General features: G+C 46.0%; 1 protein-coding gene across 1 annotated transcript in view; it reads right to left on the reverse strand.

Annotated features, from left to right (window-relative positions):
• LOC139274665 (probable bifunctional dTTP/UTP pyrophosphatase/methyltransferase protein) overlaps positions 1-7,496 on the reverse strand; it is a 44,254-nt gene extending 36,758 nt beyond the window's left edge. Inside the window, exons 1-2 of the mRNA XM_070891342.1 lie at positions 7,413-7,496; positions 2,833-2,970 (exon numbers count right to left, since the gene is read on the reverse strand). Of these exons, the coding sequence (XP_070747443.1) occupies positions 2,833-2,925 (93 nt within the window). The 5' untranslated portion in view covers positions 2,926-2,970; positions 7,413-7,496. The remainder of the gene's footprint in view (positions 1-2,832; positions 2,971-7,412) is intronic.
• Positions 7,497-17,555: the final 10,059 nt, after the last annotated feature.

Below are 17,555 nucleotides of genomic sequence, written 5' to 3' on the forward strand. Positions count from 1 at the left end.
CCTTACTTACTTACCTGCACCGATTTCTTAACTGCCCACAAGGTTTTTCAGAGCTGGCCACATACGCTGACCTAAGTGGATTTGGAGTAACTTTTAGCTGGCCAGAATTGCCTAAATGCCCAAAACTGGCGGAAGTGGCTGGGAACGCCCCCTTTGGAAAAAAAAAACCTGAACTAAAAAAAAAAATCGTACCTAACTGACTTACTCTGGAGCAAGTTGATTGGGGAAAATGGCGTTTTTTAAACTTACGCCAGAAAAACCAACTTACTCCAAAAAAAATTGGAGCAAGTCATGGCAAAATTGAGCCCTGAGTAACTACCCTTAAGCTCAGCTCTCTGCTTTCTATTTTTTTTAAGACAATTTGCTATCCATTCAGCCATTTGTCCCCTAACTCCCGAACCTTTGTCATGAATTCATGATCCTGGGATATGATTCTACAGGTTCAAGAAACTCTCCAGTACTGTGGCCAATATTAGTAGATGAACCTAGGTGGTCTAACAAAGAAAGAACAAGTTTAAATAATATCTTTCACAACCTCAGGATTTCCCATGCGCTTTACAGCCAATGAAGGACACAGATTCCAGGTAACTGACAAAAGAACCAGAGGTGACTTGAGGAAAAGACTTTTTACGCAGCGAGTTGTTATAATTTGGAATTCACTGCCTGAAAGGGCGGTGGAAGTAGATTTAATAACTTTCTAAAGGAAATTTGATAAATACTTGAAGGGGAAAAATTTACAGGACTATGGCGAAGGAGCAGGGAAGTGGGACTAATAGGATAACTCTTTCAAAGACCTGGCACGGGCACAATGGGCTGAATGGCCTGCTTCTGTGCTGTATCATTCTATGAAGTACTATTGAAGTATCACTGCTGTAACGTAGGAAACACGGTAACTAATTTGAGCACAGCAAGGTCCCAAAAACAACAATTGAACAAATGACCAGATCATCTGTGCTTAGGTATTGATTGAGGGCTGAATGTTAGCCAGGACACTGGGAGAACACCCTTGCTCTTCTTCAAATCGTGCCACGGGATCTTTTACGTCCATTCGTGAGGGCACAGAGTTTAACAAACCTCTCGCCCGAAAGACGGCACTTCGGGACAGTGAACTTCTGACTTGGAGGAGAGTGCTATCTCTGAGCCAAGTCTGGCACCTAATGTCCTGCCAATACTAAACATCAAGGCTCACAAATTAATAACCATTTGGAAAAGTTACCACAGGATGAACAGTGCTCGTGGAATTGCACAGCAGCAAGAAGTAGACAGGCTGGACTTTCCGATGACTTTACACAGATGGTAATCCATTTATTTTAACAGATCACAAAATCTAGGGCAAACTTTACAGGAAGGATGGGGGGAGGAGAAAGAAAGTTGGCAAGAAATCTAAAAAATATACATGCCAGGTACAAGTGAGATTAAATTCAAAATGAGTTTACTGAATACAAGTTTCACTAGGTGGGATATTTAACTTGGCAAGAACAGTTAAAAGCAAATATATACAACTATTAAGTCACTTGTTAAAACCACCCTCAGGGAATGTAATAAAATAGATTATATTTGAAATCTTGACCACGTGGAACTTATGCAAAATACTCAACAAAAAAAATGTGCTTTTCAGCATTTTACAATTTCCATTCAGTTAAATGAGATGAAAAACCAAACACATTGCCCTTTTCAATAACTGTTAATTCCTGAAACCCTAAGTCTGGAGAAGACTTGAATGTTGCCCCCTATTTAGCACCCTTGGACAAGATACAAGGAAGAAATTATTATCCGACGGGCAATCTTTCCCTCACCTCCAATTTCTCTGTCACAACCTCTCTGGTCTCCATTTTACTTCTCTGAACTTGTCCTCCCAACGCCCAAATATACCATCTTAACCCATTCTTGTTCCCCTGTTCAAATCAAGGCTCATCAGGTCACCCTCTGCTCGAACACACTCTTTCCCAAGACCACCAACATCTGCAGAACATTTTAAATCCGTCAATCTTTTCTTCCTTCTATCATTTGCAGGTGTTTACGAACTCATGGTTGGCGCCATTTCATAATGACGACATGTTTCCTATTCTTGAATGTTGATAACCCTCCCCTATGGTGTATAGCTGGACACTTGGACGAGAGACAATGCAGTGCAGAAAAATATTCTACAGACTACCTTTCTCAATTAAAAAGAAACCTGTCCGTGCAATCTAAAGGCATGCACCACGCACCAAGCAAATGAGTGTAACCACGTCCATCACTTAAGGTTGCTGTTGATTTAGGTGAACACTAAACGTCTAATGCTAGTTTCTTCGACAGCACCTCCCAAACCCACGACCTCTACCACCTAGGACAAGGGCAGCAGGCACATGGGAACACCAGCCCCTACAAGTTCCCCTCCAAGTCACACACCATCCTGACTTGGAAATGTATCGCCGTTCCTTAAAAATCCTGGCGCTCCCTCCCTTCACCACATGAAGGCACACCACCACCTTCTCGAGGGCAATTAGGGATGGCCATTAAATGCCCATGAACAATTTTTTTTTTAAAGTAATTTAGCACGTTGGAAAATCATTTTCAATCTAAATTATTTGTAAAATGAATACTGTACCACTGCATGCTGAAAGTCTTCACAGTACAATTTCAGCAATATTGCATTGCTGAGTCTTAACAACTCGATTCTATAGGAATGGGGTACTGAAGTTGCATGTTCAGCCATGAACTCATTGAATGGCGGTGCAGGCTAGAAGGGCCGAATGGCCTACTCCTGCACCTATTTTCTATGTTTCTATGATTTCAGTGTTTAAAGCACATACACAAATGAACCATTGGATAACATTAACCCATACTTACAACATTATTCAAAATTTCTCTTCTACGTGGTGAAGCACTGGCAAGGACCACACGTTTCCCGACTAGTTTGGAAATTACTGGATTCAGCACCATAATGTTTCATGAACTATTTTTAATTTTCAGGTTGCTCACCTTAGCCTGCAAAGATAAAAAATGCAATTATTGCAAACTGTACATGAACTTTGACTTGCATCTGTTTACACAAGGCCCTTCAAAACCTGGAGCCCTAAAGTCATAAGTACACCGGTTGTTAACCCGAAATATGAGCTTATCCTTTCAGTTGCTAAAGCTTCTACCAGGTACCTCTGGCATTTTGTGTTTGAACATATATTTCAACATTGCTTCATCATCTTAGACAGAAAACAGGCAGAGACATATTAACCTTCCAAATAGGGTTAACATTTTAAAACAGGCGCGCAACATTTTTGCTATATTCCGAGCATTATTCAGCAACGATATTGGGCCTGAAATTGCGACCCCCCCCATGGACGTGTACGAGGTGCACACGTGCCCGTGGGGTCCCCGCAAGTTCTGGGTTTAGGAATGCGAAGCGCACGTGCCTAAACCCAGCACATGCGATCTGTCAAAAATTCTCGTCGTCAGATCGCACACATCCGAAGCTAAAGGGCCTCCGCGGGCGGAGAGATGGGCTACTTGCCCAACCCCTGTCCAGCAAATGTCCTTCAAATTCTTACAAGACTTTTAAAGTGTAGAAAAATACATTTCCAAAAATAATGTAAACATTTAAAATCCTGCTGAATAAGGCAAGCTTATTTTTAGACTCTTTAAAATATGTAAATGTATTTCAAAAAATTAAATTTTTGTTTTAAATAATTAATTAAAAAACATTTTATTAATTTGAAATGTGATTTGTGTGTTATTTTCAGTGTTTTTGTGGGGTATTCCCATTCATACTTATGGTGGTTCCGTATATACAGAATTACCACAAGTATGAATGGGGATCCCCCTACTCTGATAGATTGTACAAAAACCACACACTCCTGGGATATGTGTGCCTATAATCATTCTAGAATGTAAATATAACTCCGGCTACTATTCTCTACTGCTAACCGTCTTCTTAAACCCCTCTCTACTGTCTTCACCACACCCACATTCAGCAGCAAGTGCGAGGAGCTCATGGCCTTCTTTGTCTCAAAGATGGAATAGTGAGCAGTTTTGGCAGACAAGAGTGGGACCTGATAGTGCTTTATGTGGCCAAGCCAGACCTGCCAGTGATTGGCTAAACTAGATGGAAGTCGGCACGGTCCCGGCCTGCAAGACCATCAGCAGGTCGGGGCCATTGGAGGGAGCAGCGTGCGGCTACCACTGCAGGGAGCAGCGCGTGCTGCTACAGGAGGGTAACGGCTACGAAGCCAGGTCACTGGGGTCCAGAGAGGCAAGGGCCCAGGGGCAGCACAGGCCAACCCACAGCGCGATATGTGTGCGCGCTCGGTCTTTGCAGCAGAGCTGGTCTCCAATTAGTCTTGGGTAATCCTTGCCATTGGACCAAGACCTGGCTCAGTCAAGCCCGTGTGGTGGCTGGTGTGCAACAGCCACCACACGTTAAAAAAATCCAAAAACAGGCATCTTCCACCCTTCACGATGTTATTCGGGATCTGGAATTATAGGTCCTTCATTGAAACAGCTGTGAACTCATCCCTTTTTGACTTGGAAGCAAGTCATCCTCGCTTCGAGGGACTGCCTATGATGATGATGATGTGTGCCCCTACGAAGGCCTTCGCGTAGAGGGCCAGGACCGCAATCATATGAACCTCCAGGACCATCAGGTACTTTCGTAGAATTTTTTGCCTCAGAGGCATATGTCAGAAGCTTCCGACTGCAATTTCTGGGCCATTAAAGCAAACTTCGAAGTAATCCAAAAATGTTGAATAAAGAAAATTTAAACAAGCTTATAATCGTACAATGGGTTACTGAACTGAAATTTTTAAATTTAAATCTAAGCTTCCACTGACTCCATCCCTCTCCCTAGCATCTATCTGAGGCTAAACCAGACTGTTTGCAACCTCGGCTTCATGTTTGACCCTGAATTGATCTTCTGGCCACATTGCCGCAGCATAACTAAAACCGCCTATTTCCACCTCCGTAATATTGCCCGCTTCCGCCCCAGCCTCAGCTCATCTGTTGCTGAAGCCCTCAAGCATATCTTTGTTACCGCTAGACTTGACTACTCCAATGCACTCCTGGCTAGCCTCCCACATTCTACCCTACGTAAATCTGAGGTCATCCAAAACTCGGCAGCCCGTGTCCTAACTCGCACCAAGTCCCAATCACCCATCACCTCTGTGCTCGCTGATGTACATTGGCTTCTGGTTAAGCAACGCCTCGATTTCAAAATTCTCTTCCTTATTTACAAATCCCTCCATGGCCTTTTCCCTCTCCATCTCTGTAATCTTTTTCAGCCTCACATCCCCACAAGATGTCTGCGCTCCTCAAATTCTGCCCTCTTGAACATCCCTCATTATAACTGCTCAACCATCAGTGGCCGTGCCTTCAGCTGCCTGGGCCCCAAGCTCTGGAACTCTCTCCCTAAACCTCTCCACCTTTCTACCTCTCTTTTCTCCTTTAAGACCTACTTGAAACCTACCTCTTTGACCAAGTTTTTGGTCATCTGCTGAAATTTCTTATGTGGCTCGGAGTCAAATTTATTTGTTTTATCTTATAACACTGCTGTGAAGTGCCTTGGGACGTTTTACAATGTTAAAGACGCTATATAAATACTAGTTGTTTAAATAAAACCGTAGCTTGGTTATTTCACTGTCGCCGTCGTCGTCTTCTTCTTCTTTGGCAGTCCCTCGTATCGAGGATGACTTGCTTCCACACCGTGTGTTCACAGGTGTTTCAATGAAGGACCTAATATTCCAGATCCCAAACTACATCCTGAAGGGTGGAAGATGCCTGTGCATTGATTTTTTTTAAAAAGTGCGGTGGCCGTTGTACACCAGCCACCACACGGGACTTGACAGAGCTCGGTCTTGGTCCAGTGGCAAAGATTACCCAAGACGACTGGAGACCAGCTCTGCCGCACGGACCTAGTGGCGCACATATCGCAGTGTGGGCTGGCCCATGCTGCCCCTGGGCCCTCACCTCTTCTGGCCCCAAACTTGCACCTCTCTGTCAAAGTAATTTCACTGTCAAAGTCAACAAGAGACATGAGTGAACCTGGAGCCTGAACCAAGAGCCCAGATAGAGAAATCAAAATCTCAAACTAAGACCTGCCAGATCACACTCCTTTTAGGTTCAGCTAACACACACACACCAGCACAGAATAACATAGATGCACGCACACTGGCAACCCACCCGCACACCCTGACAACCCACCCGCACACCCTGGCACCTGCACACCCTGACAACCCACACACCCTGGCACCTGCACACCCTGACAACCCACACACCCTGGCACCTGCACACCCTGACAACCCACACATCTTGGTACCCGCACACCCTGAAAACTCACCCGCACACCCTGAAAACTCACCCGCACACCCTGGTACCTGCACACCCTGACAACCCACACACCCTGGCACCTGCACACCCTGAAAACTCACCCGCACACCCTGGTACCTGCACACCCTGACAACCCACACATCCTGGTACCCGCACACCCTGACAACCCACACACCCTGAAAACTCACCCGCACACCCTGAAAACTCACCCGCACACCCTGAAAACTCACCCGCACACCCTGGTACCCGCACACCCAGACAACCCACAAACCCTGGTACCTGTAGACACTGACAACCCACCCGCACATCCTGAAAACTCACCCGCACACCCTGGTACCCGCACACCCTGACAACCCACACACCCTGACAACCCACACACCCTGGCACCTGCACACCCTGAAAACTCACCCGCACACCCTGGTACCCGCACACCCTGAAAACTCACCCGCACACCCTGGTACCTGCACACCCTGACAACCCACACACCCTGGTACCTGTACACAATGACAACCCACCCGCACACCCTGGGACCTGCACACCCTGAAAACTCACCCACACACCCTGGTACCCGCACACCCTGACAACCCACACACCCTGGTACCCGCACACCCTGACAACCCACCCGCACACCCTGGTACCCGCACACCCTGACAACCCACCCGCACACCCTGGTACCCACACACCCTGGGACCTGCACACCCTGACAACCCACCCGCACACCCTGGTACCCGCACACCCTGACAACCCACCCACACACCCTGGGACTTGCACACCCTGACAACCCACCCACACACCCTGGTACCCACACACCCTGGGACCTGCACACCCTGACAACCCACCCGCACAGCCTGGTACCCACACACCCTGGTACCTGCACACCCTGACAACCCACCCACACACCCTGGTACCCACACACCCTGGGACCTGCACACCCTGACAACCCACCCGCACACCCTGGGACCCGCACACCCTGGGACCTGCACACCCTGACAACCCACCCGCACACCCTGGTACCCGCACACTCTGGCCCCCGCTGGACACCCCGCACACCGCGAGCCGCTCTATACAATCACCCCCCCGGGCCCCAGGCCCTCCCGCCGAGCCGAACCGCTCACCTGTTGTCGGGGGAAATGGAGCCGGCTGAGCGGGGTGCACAGTGCATACGCGCAGGCTCGGGCTCGCAGTCCGCATGCGCGTGGCTGAACGCTGAGGCAAAGAGTGCGCATGCGCCGAATGAGCAGCGGAGGGAGAGGTGTTCAGTGCGCAGGCGCCAGTCGCTCCCCCCTCTCCCTCCTCTCCAGGGCTCTTGGTATCAGGCACTGTGTCCACTGGCAGTGCTTACGGGACCTCCACTTTGGTCCACATTGCATGGGGAAAGTTAAGGACAGGGGCTTGAGAGTGTAGCTTGAGTTCTGCAGTTTGTTAGCTTGTTTGGTGAAAGTACACTTTAAAAAGAAACCCCAGTTCAACATTTATGATACATCATTATATAATAATAACTTATATTTATACAGCGCCTTTAACGTAGTGAAACATCCCAAGGCGCTTCACAGCACTGTTAAAAGACAAAACAGATAGAGCCACAAAAGATGAAATTAAGGCAGATGAACAAAAGCTTGGTCAAAGCGGTAGGTTTAAGGAGCGTCTTTCCTCATAGCTAAAGTTTTCCAGTCTTGGCAGCATCCTCGTAAATCTCCTCTGCACCCTTTCTAGTGCAATCACATCCCTCCTGTAATGTGGTGACCAGCAGGAAAGGGGTACTGAGGTTGAATGATCAGCCATGATCTTATTGAATGGCGGTGCAGGCTCGAAGGACCGAATGGCCTGCTCCTGCACCTAATTTCTATGTTTCTATGTTTCTAATTGCATGCAGTACTCAAGCTGTGGCCTAACTAGTGTTGTATGTAGTTTTAACATAACTTCCCTGTTTTTGTATTCTATGTCTCGGCTAATAAAGGAAAGCATTCCGTATGCCTTTTTAACTACCTTATACCTGCCCTACTTTTAAGGGTCTGTGGACATATACTCCAAGGTCCCTGCCACACCTCTCAGTATCCTCCCATTTATTGTGTATTCCCTTGTCCCAAATGCAATATCTCACACTTTTCTGGATTGAATTCCATTTGCCACTTTTCTGCCCAACTGACCAGTTCATTGATATCTTCCTGGAGTCTAGCGTTTTCCTCCTCACTGTCAACCACACGGCCAATTTTTGTATCATCTGCAAATTTCTTTCTCATGCTTTCTCTACATTTAAGTCTAAATCATTAATATATACTACAAAAAGCAAGGGATCGAGTACTGAGCCCTGTGGAACCCTACTGCCAGTCACAAAAACTCCCCTTAACCATTCGCCTTTGCTTTCTACCTCTGAGCCAATTTTGGATCCAATTTGTCACTCTCCCTTGGATCTTTGGGCTTTTACTTTTTTCTTCAAAGAACTCAAATCAAGTTAGTCAGACATGACCTTCCCTTGACAAATCCATGCTGACTGTCCTTGATTCAGCTCTGTCTTTCTAAATAAAGGTTTATTCTGTCCCTCAGAATTGATTCCATGAATTTGCCCACCACCGAGGTTAAACTAACTGGCCTGTAATTGCTCAGTTTATCCCTTCCTCCTTTTTTGAACAGTGGTACAACGTTAGCAGTTCTCCAGTCCTCTAACACATTGAAAAATGATGGTCAGACCTCTGCAATTTCCTCTCTTGCTTCTTTCAATAGCCTCGAATATATTTCATCTGGTCCTGGCAATTTATCTACTTTCAAGGATGCTAAACCCCTTCATATTTCCTCTCTTACTATGTTTATTCCATCCAATATTTCACTATCTTCCTCCTGAACTTCAATGTCGGCATCGTCCCCTTATTTTGCAAATACAGCCGCAACGTATTCATTTAGTACCTTCCACATCCTCCGTCTCTACACATAGATCACCATTTTGCTCCCTAATAGGCCCACTCTTTTCTTAATTATCCTCTTGCTCTTTATGAAATTGTAAAACATCTTTTGGTTTTTTTGATTCTACTTGCCAGTATTTTTTCATGCCCTTTCTTTGCTTTCCTAATTTCCTTCTTACTTTCACCCCTGCACTTTCGATATTCTTATAGGCTTTTTGCAGTATTGAGCTCACAGTATCTGATATAAGCTTTCCTTTTTTGCCTTATCTTACCCTGCATGCACCTTGTCATCCAGGGGGTTCTAAATTTGGCAGTTCTACTCTTTTTCTTTGTGGGCACATATTTACCCTGAACTCCATGTACTTCTCTCTTGAATGCCTCCCACTGCTCTGGCACTGATTTACCTTCAAGTAACTGTTTCCAGTCCACTTTTGCTAAATCACTTCACAGGCTAGTAAAATTGTCCTTCCACTAATTTAGAACCCTTACTCCTGTTTTTTTTCTTTGTCCTTATCCATAATTATGCTAAAACTAACTGAATTATGATCACTACCACAAAAATGCTCTCCCACTGATACTCCTTCCACCTGCCCAGCTTCATTCCCTAAAGCTAAATCCAGAACTGATCCCCGCCACCCATCTATTGTTGGGCTTGCTATGTATTGGCTAAAAATAAGTTCTCCAGAATACAATTTAGGAATTCTGTGCCCTCTGTCCCTTTTACAATGATAGTATCCCAGTTAATATTAAGGTCATTGAAATCCCCCACTATTACTGCCGTATTGTTTTTGTACTTGTCAAAAATTTGCCAACAAATTTGCTCTTCTATCTGCCTCCGACTGTTTGGGGGGTCTATAGTACACTCCCAGCAGTGTGAGTGCCCCTTTTTTGTTCTTTAGTTCAACCCATATAGCCTTATTTGATGATTCTTCTAACATATCATCCCTCCTCACTGCTGTAATTGTTTCTTTAATCAATACTGCAACCCTTCTTTTTTTAACCCCCTCTCTATCTTGCCTGAATACCCTGTAACCAGGAATGTGGAGCTGCCAACCCTGCCCTTCTTTCAGCTGTGCCTCAGTAATGGCTATAAAATGGAGGTTTCATCACATGACCTCCAACCGCCCCCGCCCAAGCTCCCGCCATTTATCACCCAATGCTATCCATCCTCACAGGACACTGCCTTGCTGTAGCAATTAGAAAGTGAACCAACTTCATTACTTGATGATTTTTGACTGTCAGTCAAAGAACATTTTTTACCCATCCCCACATTTTCACAATTGATAAACAAAAAATGCTGAAAGAAAATGAAAATGACACTCATTGCATTTTCTCCCCGGTTGCTCGCAGCAGTGTCCTGGAGATGAATCTTTAATTCCTGGAGAGTTGGTAATAGAACATAGAGGTTTGTATTTGGCTCATCTATGCCTGCTCTATGGCATTGTGTTGGATCCAGAGCAGCGCTTCAAATTCGACATTGTATTATAGGAAGGACGTGATTGCACTAGAGAGGGTGCAGAGGAGATGCTGCCTGGAGTGGAGAATCTTAGTTATGAGGACGGATTGGATAGGCTGGGTTTGTTCTCATTGGAACAGAGGAGCTTGAGAGGAGACTTCATCGAGGTGTACAAAATATTGAGGGGCCTGGACATAGTGGATAGTAAGGGTTCATTTCTATTGGTGGAGGGGGCTATTACGAGGGGGCATAGTTTTAAGGTGGTTGGTGGAAGGTTTAGAGGGGATTTGAGGGGAGGGCTTCTTTATGCAGAGGGTTATGGGGATCTGGAACTCGCTACCTGGAAGAGTGGTGGATGCAGAAATCATCATCACTTTTAAGAGATGGTTGGATGGACACTTAAAGTGCCGTAACCTGCAGGGTTACGGACCTAGAGCTGGTAATTGGGATTAGATTGGATGACCTTTTGTTGGTCGGCACAGATATAATGCTAAGTACTGCAGGGAATCGAATACGGCCAGGGTGATCTCCTGGACTAGTTTCGATTGCCTGGATGGGTCGGAGAGGAATTTTCCCAAATTTTTTCTCCCTAAATTGGCCTGGGTTTTTATCTGGTTTTTGCCTCTTCCAGGAGATCACATGGCTCCGGTTGGGGTGGAGTGTAGATGTTTTTAGTATAAGGGGAGTTGCAGTGGTTTGGGGCGGACTGGTTGGGCTGGGTGCTCTTTGCCTTTCCGTCATTGTTCATGGGTTTGTATGTAACCTTTAGGGCTGCTGACGAAGAGCCGTGCGGCTCTTTGTCGGCCGGCGCAGACACGATGAGCCGAAATGGCCTCCTTCTGCGCTGTAAATTTCGATGGTTCTATGATTCTGTGTTGTATTCATTAGTAGAACCACCTAATTCTCAGCTCAGTTGACTTATGAGGGTTGACTTATGAGGATAGGTTGAGTAGGTTGGGCCTATACACATTAGAGTTCAGAAGAATAAGAGGTGATCTTATTGAAACTTATGAGATAATGAGGGGGCTCAACAAGGTGGGTGCAGAGAGGATATTTCCACTCATAGGGGAAACTAAAACTAGGGGACATAGTTTCAGAATAAGGGGCCACCCATTTAAAACTGAGATGAGGAGGAATTCTCTCAGAGGGTTGTAAATCTATGGGATTCTCTGCGAGTTGTGGAGGCTGGATCATTGATTATATTTAAGGCAGAGATAGACAGATTTTTGAGCGATAAGGGAGTAAAGGGTTATGGAGAGCGACAGGGAAGTGGAGCCGAGTCCATGATCAGATCAGCCATGATCTTATTAAATGGCGGAGCAGTCTCGAGGAGCCAAATGGCCTACTCCTGCTCCTATTTCTTATATTCTTATGTTCTTATGCTCTTACCTCACTCACAGCTCTGCTGAATTCTTACCCATGCTTTGCTCCGCCCCTCCCCCCTCCCCTCCGCCCCGACTCAATTTCTCCAATGTCCTCTTTGTCGGCCCACCTTCTTCCACCCGCCATAAACTCTTCGCATTTCTAAAACTCAGCCACCTGTATTCTGTCCCACTCACCTATCACCGCTGCTCTCTGACCTGTATTTACCCCCTGTTCTCAAATGCATTGAAGTTAAAATCCTTGTCTTCAAATCCCTACGCGGCCTTGCTCCACCCTTTCATGGAAAGATCCTCCAGCCTTATAGTTGCACCCACACTCTTTGATCCTCCAGTTCTGGCCTATTGTGTAACTCGTCTACCCTTTATTTGCCTCTTCATTTGGTGGCAAAGCCTTAAGTAACCTTGGCCCTACTCTTTGGAACTCCCTCCCTCAACCCTTCTGCCTCCCGACTTCTCTCTCCACCTTGAATAACCATCTCCATCATCATCATCATCATAGGCAGTCCCTCGAAACGAGGATGACTTGCTTCCACGCCGAAAGCGAATGAGTTCACAGGTGTTTCAATGATATTCCGGATCCCGAACTACATCCTGAAGGGTGGAAGACGCCTGTGCGTGAATTTTTTTAACGTGTGGTGACCGTTGTACACCAGCCATCACATGGGCTTGACAGAGCTAGGTCTTGATCCAGTGGCAAGGATTAACCAAGATGACTGGAGACCAATTCTGCTGCACGGACCCAGTGCGCACACATATCGCAGTGTGGGCTGGCCCGTGCTGCCCCCGGGCCCTCGCCTTTTCTGGGCCCCAAACTCTCGCCTCTCCTGGGCCCCGATCACATCCATCTCCATACTCAGCTTTTCACCAAGCTTTCAACCCATCCTTCCATGGCTTTTCTTTATCTTCTTTTCTTCCCTTGAAAGCACTGTGGCATGTTTTCTACATTAACATAGAATTACACAGAATATACAACACAGAAACAGGCCATTCAGCCTAACTTGTCTGTGCTGGTGTTTATACTGCACACAAGTCTCCCATTCTATCTACCTCATCTCAGCCTTCCAGCATTATTCTCTTCTTTTTATCTCTCACGTACTTGTCTAGTTTCCTTTTGAAAACATCTACGCTATTTGCCTCAATCAATGTCTGAGATACCAAGTACCACATTCTAACCACTTTCTGAGTAAAGACATTTCTCCTTACTTCCCTATTGGATTTGCGGCCCTTAGTTTTGGATTCTCCTACACGTGGAAATATTCTCTCCACATCTATCCTGTTCAACCCAATCCTAATTTTAAAGACCTCTACAAGGTCACATCTAAACCTTCGCCTTTTTAAAGAAAATAGCCCCAATCTGTTCAATTATTCCCAATAGTCTCATTTTTCCGGCGATATTTCTGGCCTAGTTTCCACTTTTTGCTCAAAATGGGCGATAGAGGTCCGTTTTGGGCGATATATGGGCCATAGATGGGCGATGTGAAGTGGAAAGTCTAGCCCTCAGTCTGGTACTATCCTTGTAAATCATTTTATCACTTTCTCCAGTACTTCTAGGTCCTTTATAAAGTATGGAGACCAGAACTGTGCACATTACCTCAGGGCAGTGCACTAGGCCCAAGCATCTTCAGCTGTTTCACTGATGACCTTCCCTCCGTCATAAGGTCAGAAGTCGGGATCTTCTGACTTGTTCGCTGATGACTACACAGTGTTCATTGCCATTCGCAACTCCCCAGATAACGAAGCAGTCCATGCCTGCATGCAGCAAGACCTGGACAACATTTAGGCTTGGGCTGATAACTGATAAGTAACTTTTGTGTCACACAAGTGCCAGGCAATGATCATCTCCAACAAGAGAGAATCTAGCTACCTCCCCTTGACATTCTATTGGATTACCATCACCGAATCCCACACCATCAGCATTCTGGGGGTCATCATTGACCAGAAGCTTAACTCATCAGCCACATAAATACTGTGCCTACAAGAGCAGATCAGAGGATGGTTATTCTGTGGTGAGTGTTTCACCTCCTGTTTCCCCAAAGTCTTTCCACCATCTACAAGACGCAAGTCAGGAGTGTGATGGAATACTCTCCACTTGCCTGGCTGAGTGCAGCTCCAACAGCACTCAAGAAGCTCAACACCATCCAGGACAAAGCAGCCCACTTGATCGGCATCCCATCCACCAGCTTAAATCTTCACTCTCTCCACTGCAGCAACTCGCCAAGATTTCTTCGACAAAGCTCCCAAACCCGCGACCTCTACCACCTCCAAGTTCCCCCTCGTCATTCCTTCATCGTCGCTGGGTCAAAATACCGGAACTCCCTCTCTAACAGCACCTTCACCACACGGACTGCAGCGGTTCAAGAAGGTGGCTCACCACCACTTTCTCAAGGGCAATTAGGGATGGACAATAAATGTTGGCATTGCCAGCGGCGCCCACATCCATGAATGAACAAAAAAAAAGTACTCTTATGTGCGTCACAAAAAGGTGCAATTTGTTGTTGGTCTCATTACCACAGTCAGGGAGGACATATTGGCCGTGGAAGGAATGCTGTGCAGATCTGCCAGAATGATACCTGGACTCCAAGGGATGAATTGCATGGGGAGATTACACAAACTAGGGTTGTATTCAGTGGAATTTAAAAGGTTAAGGGGTGAATTGATCAAAGTTTTCAAGATATTAAGGGGAACTGCATTGAAAGGGTAGGTGGAGAGAAACTCTATCTACTGGTTGGGGAGTCTAGGACTAGGGGGCATAGTCTAAACATGAGAGCCAGATCTTTCAGGAGTCAAGTTAGGAAACACTTCTGCACACAAAGGCTGGTAGACGTTTGGAACTCTCTTCCATAAACAACAATTGATGTTAGATCAATTGTTAATTTTAATTCTGAGATTGATAGATTTTTGTTAGGCAAAGATATTAAGGGAAATGGGGAAAAGGCGGGGTATATGGAGTTAGGTCGCAGATCGGCAATGATCTAATTGAATAGCAGAATAGGCTTGAGGGGCTAAATAGCCTCCTCCTGTTCCTATGTTAAAAATATATTGCAAATCACAAACACAGTGCTACTTACCAATACCTACAACCATATTGTAGCAAACAAATTAGGAGTGTTCAAGTAAACTGTTGTTCTTGCTCTGTTAATTATTAAATGCTGTGCTTCTGAATAACTAGTGAGTTACGGCAAGAGCATGCAATACCTCGTTTGCATGTTGGCTGGTTTGTTTCAAGGTTGAAGTCTGGCGCACACATAGCTGTGCATCTGAAAGATTAAAAGCGATGTCTGAGTTTGTCATGAAATTGATCTCAGTTCTTTTAAGTTCATCTTGTTTGAATTCCATTATTTGCATTGGAATTGCCAAGATGATTGTTATGAATCTTAGGGGTGCATTCAGATATATGTTTATGTGGCTATTAATCACATAGATGAGCATTTTTATCTCTTTTATGAGCTCATAATATGGTTCAGGATTCATTCTCATTATTATGAGGTTATTGTATATTTAGGTGTGCAATCACATCCGCACGTTTTAGGGGAATGTATATTTCTATACATAGATTATGAAGTTATATTGCATAATTCTCACTGCACAGTGCCTGTCCCGCTCAACCATCACCCCTGTGCTCGTCGACCTACATTGGCTCCCGGTTAAGTAACGCCTCGATTTCAAAATTCTCGTCCTTGTTTTCAAATCCCTCCATGGCCTTGCCCCTCCCTATCTCTGTAATCTCCTCTCGACCCACAACCCCCCTGAGATATCTGTGCTCCTCTAATTCTGTCCTCTTGAGCATCCCTGATTATAATCGCTCAACCATTGGTGTCCATGCCTTCAGCCTAGGCCCCAAGCTCTGGAACTCCCTGCCTAAACCTCTCTACCTCTTTTTGCTCCTTCAAGAAGCTCCTTAAAACCTACCTCTTCGACCAAGCTTTTGGTCACCTGCCCTAATTTCTCCTTATGTGGCTCAGTGTAAAAAAATGTTTTTGTCTCGTAATACTCCTGTGAAGCGTCTTGGGATGTTTCACTACGTTAAAGGCACTATATGAATACAAGTTGTTGTTGTTGTGGGAGGAATATATTGCCAGTTCGGGGATCGAGATAGTTAGTTTTGCCCTGCGGTTTAGGAGTTAGTTTGGCATGGAGGTGGTGGATGAATGTCCTCCATATTGGTGGCCAAATAGTTGGAGTCCTTCAACATGTTTTATGCTTGAATGAGCTCTGTGCAATGGAAGGGAGATATGAATGGTACATGAAATAAGTTGGGCTTGGGAAATCGGGTAAGGTTCCCACCCATAGTTACTACACATCGACTGCTACTGGAAGTAGCCAGGTAAGGACAGGACCAGGCTTGGTTGCGATTCCCCCCACAGTCAAGTAGCTTGTTGGCACTCGCTATCAAGGCTTGCACAATAATGACCACGTGGGTAAAATACCGTGTGCCTGCGGAACTGTAGCACAGTGAGCAAACCAATGCCTCAGGAGAGAAGGTGAATCTGCTCCACCTCCCTACCGCGCTCTCTTCCATTAAGACGCTCCTTAAAACCTACCTCTTTGACCAAGCTTTTGGTCCCCTGTCCTAATATCTCCTTACATGCCAAATTTTGTCTGATAACATTCCTGTAAAGCGCCTTGGGGCGCTTTACTATGTGTTAAAGGCATTATATCACTTCAAGCTGTTGCTGTTGTTGGAAAAATCAGGAGAGAAAATTGGAAAGAAAATGTTTTGTCTTGGTCATCACCTAACTATTACTTCTTGATCTACTTTGTCATCTGTTCTTTTCAACGCTACTGTGCCATGCACAAAGGGTCTTGGCCCTTCATCTGGGCTTCTCAATACAAAACATGTACATTTCTGTGGAACTTACCTGATTGCATTTCTAGAGGCTGAAATTGACCCCCCCCCCCCCGCTCCCCTGCCGAAAATGGGTCTCACCCACCGCGTTTCGACTGTTTTCACCGCAGCGGTAGACGTGGTGGACTCTTGCATGAAATTCCGCTCTTTGGCTTTTTTTTCCCAGCGGCCTGGAAGTTGGTCATAATGGGGGCGGAAGTGCAGCGGTGAGCAGAAGTTCGGTAAGTAGAGGGGTGGAAGTAGGGGCCGGGCGGAGTGTCCGCCGCTGTCACTCATCACGTAGCGCTGATGACGTCATCACGGCGGTGTGTCACCACGTCGCCCCCCCCCCCCCCCCTTTCACTTAAAGGGGAGAGCCGCTACGATTCTAAGTTCGGTCCACTGGGCCACCAGTGAGGGTTTCAGTCAGGAGAGCAGCCTGGCACCCAAGAGGGGGGATGGTGTCAGGCTGCCTGTTGGCCAAAAAAAAAAAATGGCAGCCGCGGCAGTAGGTCCTCCCCTTTAATAGCAGCCGCGCCACCATTTTGCAAGCACTTCAAGCGCAGTGCTCCAAAAGAAAAAGCTGTCGGTGGCACCGAGCAACGGGAGAGAGACTTTCAGTGCAGAATTTCGCGTCCGAGGGTTGGCACATCAGCGGTGCGCACTCTGATGACGCACTTAGGATGGATCAGCAGCAG

This window comes from Pristiophorus japonicus, chromosome 10, assembly GCF_044704955.1.
Source record: "Pristiophorus japonicus isolate sPriJap1 chromosome 10, sPriJap1.hap1, whole genome shotgun sequence".
In the NCBI taxonomy this organism is placed as follows: domain Eukaryota; kingdom Metazoa; phylum Chordata; class Chondrichthyes; family Pristiophoridae; genus Pristiophorus; species Pristiophorus japonicus.